Source organism: Diabrotica undecimpunctata, chromosome 7 (genome assembly GCF_040954645.1).
Source record: "Diabrotica undecimpunctata isolate CICGRU chromosome 7, icDiaUnde3, whole genome shotgun sequence".
Classification (NCBI taxonomy): domain Eukaryota; kingdom Metazoa; phylum Arthropoda; class Insecta; order Coleoptera; family Chrysomelidae; genus Diabrotica; species Diabrotica undecimpunctata.
In genome coordinates, this window is record NC_092809.1 from 73,703,705 (window position 1) to 73,710,254 (window position 6,550).

Below are 6,550 nucleotides of genomic sequence, written 5' to 3' on the forward strand. Positions count from 1 at the left end.
GATTGTTTGAAATTCTGATTTCGATAAAAGAAAGGCACGTGTGTACTTCATAGGTACTATACATGGCTAACGAACAATTATTTTTTTAAATACAATTTAACTACGGCTGATAATATGACAATCTGACAGAAAACTAAAAATCTGAAGCTGAAATGAGTCACCCATTTCCAAAATCAGTTAAATCCACTTGAAAAAATTTGTGAGAATAGGCCAATAACTAGTTGCGTACCTACCGTCATAGGGAACGTGATAAAGTTGTTACCAAAAAAAAATAAAAAAATAATGCTTTTTCCTAATAAAAATTGTATAAAATTAAAGAAAAAATGTAGGCACTGTAAAATATTAAAAATTTATTATAGCTGATTTTGGAACAGTAATAGGATTTAACTACTTTTGAAACTATTATGTCATAGTATTATATTGTTGTGAGGGCAAAATTTTTGCTTTAGTTAGATTGTTACAATAATGAAGCAATTTTTACTGAAAAGTTTTATTCGTACATTTTTTTAATAGTATTTGGTGTCTATTTTTTTAATCAATAGATTCGTCCTCAGCATTCAGTTCAAAATCATCTTCTTCGTCATCTACAGGATCGATTGATTGTTGCAACATTTCCTCAAAAAACTTTAACTTCTGGTTGTTTTTCCAGTCTGTTCCATAATGGAGATCCAATAAACACTTTATATCTTTAATTTTCGCGTCTTTAACTGCCACACCTTCTGGTATTTCCGGAACAGCTTGATTTCCGAAAACTTTTCCTCTTTTTAAAACTGACTTGGGCTCACCCGTTTCAAAGTTGTAGTTGGCCTCTCCTTGGATCAAAGCTGTGTTTGGATTTCTTGTAGATCGTGTGAAAATGAATTTTTTAGGTTTTTGAAATTGGAAATGCCACTGTCCTGGAGGTTTTACCACAGCTTCTGTGACACTTTTCCAGTTACTGACAGAGCAGTCTGCACCCAGCTTTATCACAGTACAGGTATTTTTAATGATATCAGTGTATTCGTCTGGATTGTTGATAACACTGAAATTTTGAAACTGTCGTTCTAAAATTCCAAAGACTCGGTCTGGCGGGATGAACGAATGTCCGACTACAGGAAAGTATAGTACCACCTTATTCACGTTACGAGGAGCATCCTTAATAAGCCAACTGATAAGCATACCAACAACAATGGTGTTTTTATTTTGTCCCCCACAACCATCAGAAAAGAGTTTGACTGTGGTGACATTTTCAAAGTTCGAGTTCTGTAATCTATGGTACAAAGCAGATGCTATTTGATTGGATCCCTTTTGATACTGGTTTTCTGTCCAAAGATAGGAGAATGTGTTGTGGCAATTTCGTGTGGCTTTGGAGTGCCCCTCACATATAACAAAGTTATAAAGATACAACTGACGCTTATAGTACGCAGCCTGATCAGGTATTTTAGGCAACACCAAGTTTTTTTGGCAGTCATAGCTGAACACAAGCTCGTTATCATTGTTCTCTCGTAAGAACATATAAAATTTCTCAGCACGAACTTTATGGACTTTCAACTCCAATTTTAAAGCTGCTCGTTTGTCACCATCCTTTTCGGTTGCTGTCTCGCATTCAAGTCGTATACATGTAGAACACTTATCAGTGTATGGGGCATCAAACCCGATATTAAAATTGGTGGCAAACACGTTTCTGAAGAAATCATACTTGCATGTTAATTTGGGAGTTGGATGTTGCTCACTGTACATATACCACATTTTTTTAATGCTCAGTTCACTCGGAAGATATTGTCTGTGTTTGTTCTTTGCTCTACAGTAGTGTTTCTGCACTGGTACAAAAGATTTAATAAAAGTTTTGATGCTTTCTTTCTTTGTGTTAAACTTTTCAACGTGGCGGGCTCCTCCACGAGTTTCAGATGGGAGTACACCTGTCTGAAGAAATTTTTGGCAAAGTAACTGCACCCGGTTTCGACTTTCTTGGAGTATTGCAAGTAATGCCGCTCGACACACTTTAATATTTTCTGTTTTATTGTGTCTTTGCTTAGGTAAGTAGAAACTAGTGCTTACCATTCTTTTTGAGGTACGTTCTGGAATCCGGGTTCTTTTTGCAGAAAAAACCATAACATGTTGCAGAATAAATTGTGTCTTCGATTGTAGGTCCGCATCTTTGTAATATCTGCGATGGATTTTTGTTACGTCTTGCAAGGAAAGCTCTGAGCATCGATACTTGCTTTTGCTTGGATGTTTGCAGTTTGGCATTTGAGGAAATCCCTTTGGACGGTGCCTAAAAAAACAAATTTGTTACACTTTCAGTTACCTAATCGCTTTCGCTGTAGTTGACGTTATGAGAGTTTAGGAAAGATTAGCCTGAATCTAAAGGTATAAGTAAAGACGAATAATAACGGATTATAAAAGGTGTCTCGTAAATGTGCCAATAAATTTCAGGGGAGAAAAGTATACCTCTAAAAAACATTAAAAATGGTTATGTTAACATACCATTCAAAATGTGTCGTTGTTGAGATACTTTTTTTGTATTGTTTGCCGATATCTCTTAAAATTTTAGTACCTACTGTAGATATGATGAAAGTTTGTATACTAGTACTACTTGATAAAACAAGCATTTTTTTCTAAATTGATCATTTCCAGAGGCGCAGATAAAGAGTAAATTTTGGGTTTTTATCCCAATAACTTCTACGTCACTGTAAAATAATGAAGGTTGTTGGCATATTGACGAAACACTGTATAAATTTTTATTATAATAATTACAATTAACTTACCTAGATACTTTTGCAATGGTTTTTTTCCAAGTGGAAGGATTGCTTTTTCGTTTTTTAGCCAAAGAACCAGTTGCCTCTGCTATTACTTCAACATTATCAACGATTTCAGGATTTTCCGCTGGCCCCTCCATGATATTAAGAACTGTATCGTCCAGTAAAAGCACCTGTTATGGTTTATTTTAATGTTTTGAAAAAAAAAATAGTGTTATGCTTTTAGGTTTGTCTCAATACTACAATACAAGCGCTTCTATTTCTCACAAAAAATGTTTAACTACCTGCTTCGGTGGTCGATTTGTAACTAACAGTGGCTGTGGCACCGAACTCATGGTCATGTGGGTTTAGTATTTCTTTTAACTTGTTTTGACACCGTGACAGATTTAACTGGTTTTGAAACCGACCACCGAATACATTTAACTGCTTTTGGAACAGTCCGAACTTTTCAGCCGGTATTTTCAACGCAATGTAACTGAGTTTGGAACAGTTTGAAGATACACACATGTAAGGAGACTAACAAAGAATTCATTGAAATCATAACGTCCATTTTTTTAAATTTTGGATTTAACTGATTATGGAACTGGGCGACACAAATATAAGAAGCTGTTTTATTTTTTAGGAACAAGCTCACAATTACCAATCAAAAACCAGATATTAGTTAAACAAATACTCAAACTATGGTTTACCAAAGTGGAGTTGTACTTGTCAGAATAACTTTTATTGTGGCAAATGGTCCAAAATTAAACTATAACGAATAGAGTCAACGCTCTAGTACTCTTCTTCTTTCTTTTGCTTATCAGCATAAAAATTCACCGAACACCAAAAATGTTTAAAACGCAGGAAAGATCATTTTTATTGATATTCTTACTTCTCTATAGTTAATATTTACTAAATAATAATTTTCGAAATCCATTGATTAAAAAATATATAAATAAAACATTTATTTATATTTTTAACACACTCCTTTTTCCTTGACCTTGCTTCGTGTGGCGGGCATTTACCTCTTGAACGGAAATTATATATAAACCAGACATTTTATTTTTATTTGCCAACTTTGCAATTAAAAAAAGCCATTTTCTGAATAAATGACGAAAAGTCTCGACGATAAAAACGCATCGTAAAAAGTTTGTGTCAAAACTAAAAAGTGTGATGTGTCCATCTCAACGCCTCGAATGATTGATGGTCAAACTGCAACTTGCACGAACAGCGAACGAGGTGTAGGTCAACATAAACAGTTAAGATCGAACCTTTTGAAGGTTATCTTTGTGAAAAAATTAGTCGATAACGTGCTGTGATGTAGGGTCGTTTTTCTCGGCCTTCTATTTTTAGACAGTGTTGTCAAATATATTTAGCTAATAAATATTTTAAAAATAAATAGTACAGGTTGTATACAATTTGCATATAAAAATTAAGTACTCAAAAAAAAAGACTGGCAAAACAGATCCGTGAAAATTCATAGACTAATAGCTAAAATAAGTATAATTTAGAAAAAGTCGCTCTGAGGAGACTAATAAGGTCGAAATACATATAAGAGGATGGCAAGAGCTCTGCATTGAATTTAAATCTCAAACGTTTTGCTGATACGATTTAAATCATTTTTAAGCTAAAATATACTGCTCTATAAAATTAACGCACCATCTAAAAATAAATGTACCACAACTTTGAAGCTATTTTTCTTCTGAACCGTTGAGTGAATATTAATGATTTCTATTCAAATTCTGGAGCATAAAAATGTCCCTTTAACTATCGAATATTTAACGTATAAAAATTTATTTGATACGCCCCTAGCTGGTACATATAATTATCTGAAGTTTTATGTACCCAGGCGTTTATTCGAGACATCTAAGAAAATAATTGCGTAGAGCGTAAGAGTTAGTTGTGTCTCAATTAAACAAATTCCCACAAAATTTTGAACGCCCATCACTCTTAAGGTCCATTATCGAATCAAAAGCGTGATTAAAAAGAGTTCCGATTGGCTCTCAGTTAGAAACTAGACGGGGGAAGACAGAGAGAGGGCTGTCATATAATTTAATATTTTGTTAACATTCCTATGTTATAATTAGTTTATTATCGAGCTTTCTCCCGACCACCTATGAGGTAGAGATTGTTTTTTCAATTTTTTTTTTGGTTCAGGATCAAATGCAGTATCAAAAGTTAATGTTTGCGAAAGAACAGAAATTCTGAAGGTTTCGATTGGTATTCAAATTTTTACATGCATTTTACAGTCTCAATCTTTAGGATCGCAGTGTTTTCTGGTGAGAAACTCTAACACTGTGGAAACAAGCTGCATCTTGTGTTGGAGGAAGCAATGATAAGTTAAATGTAATTTTGGCCACCGTCTTAGCGAATTGTTTGTTCAATTTTATGCTGTTAAAGAATCATATTTATGTCCACCAGATAAATAACATAAATGACAGTGGGTAAAGATGGTTAGGATAGGAAACTTTGGTTTGGGCCAAAGAAACGATAGAGGAGAATTACTGGTCCAATTTTGCCAAGAAGAAAATCTAATGATCGCAAACACCTGGTTTAAACAACCAAAAAGAAGATTATATACATGGAAAACACCTGGCGATAATCAAAACCGCATAATAAGAAACCAGATTGATTATATATTAATTGACAAACGTTATAGAAATGGAATCAGGGGAGTTAAAACATATCGGTTCCGACCACAATCCTGTTGTTGGTAAAATTTCAATTAAACTAAAGAAAATCAAATCCACAGAAAAGATAAAACCTAGCCTCGAAAAACTTAAAGATCCAATAGTACAGGCAGAAATAGAGAAAACATTCAATGATACACTCAAAGAAAAGTTCAATGAAGCACCCACGAAAGCAAAAGAGAAACAATAGAAAGTATTTGGCACACCTTCAAAACAACAATCACAACTATACAAAGGCAACTACTACAAGACATCAGAAAAACAAAGAATACATGGATGACAGAAGAAGTCCTAGAACTGATGAACATAAGGAGATCTTACAAAAATCGCAATGAAAAAAAATATAAAGAAACCCAGAAAATCTTCCGAAACAAAATCAGGAAAGCCAAAGAAGAATGGATAAGCAGCAACTGTGAGGAACTCAGAGATTTGCCAAAAAAGCATGACTACTTTAATGGATAAAAAAAAAAAGGAAGTCACAAATATGAAGAAAAAAATCACTACAACAACTTTAGTAGATGATAACAACCAAATAGTATCTAGTCCAGAAAATGTAGAAGATATCTGGGAAAAATACATCAAAGATCTGTTTGATGACGAGAGAACAGAACCAGAAATGAATATAGTACAAGAAACAAAACTTGATATATTAACATCGGAAGTTACAAAAACAATCAATACGGCAAAGCCACGAAAAGCCTCAGGTCCAGCTGAAATATACGTAGAGATGATAAAGCTTTTCAATGAAGATAATCGTCAGACGTTAACACTATTATTTAACAAAATATTGTTATGTCTTTTATTTATTTATAATTAGTTATAATGTCTTTACTAATTTATTATATTGTTCCTACTTTAATTTATTAAAAGGCACGATAATTTATATAAGTTTATTAATCACTAAAAATACATAATTTATTTAAAGGCGAGCGTAACAATTAAAAATCGCGGGCGCGGTGTTCAGATCTTCACTGTCCCTTCCAAATAAAATGTCCTGTTAATATATGCCAGTGCCGTTATCTCGAAAAGTCTAAAATCTTCTTGAGTAGACGACGGCGAAACGGTAAGGGCAAACTGGATTTCCCATCGACTCGCCTCGAACTTTCGAAATGTTGTTTTTTTTGAAGCTTCCGTTCAAGCCTC

General features: G+C 33.8%; 1 protein-coding gene across 1 annotated transcript; it reads right to left on the minus strand.

Annotated features, from left to right (window-relative positions):
* Positions 1 to 310: 310 nt before the first annotated feature.
* Positions 311 to 3,324, minus strand: LOC140446823 (uncharacterized). The gene is made up of 2 exons (XM_072539408.1): positions 2,748 to 3,324; positions 311 to 2,254 (listed from the first exon to the last, which is right to left on the minus strand). Exons 1-2 carry the CDS (start codon positions 2,876 to 2,878, stop codon positions 532 to 534), a joined length of 1,854 nt encoding a protein of 617 aa, XP_072395509.1. The 5' UTR covers positions 2,879 to 3,324; the 3' UTR covers positions 311 to 531.
* Between the last annotated feature and the right edge of the window lie 3,226 nt (positions 3,325 to 6,550).

Bases quoted from the DNA above. Each gene is read 5' to 3' on its own strand.
- LOC140446823 (XM_072539408.1), bottom strand. From the start codon at position 2,878: ATGGAGGGGCCAGCGGAAAATCCTGAAATCGTTGATAATGTTGAAGTA. The intron at 2,255-2,747 runs GTAAGTTAATTG...TTGTTTTTTTAG, and splicing joins ACCATTGCAAAAGTATCTAG to GCACCGTCCAAAGGGATTTC.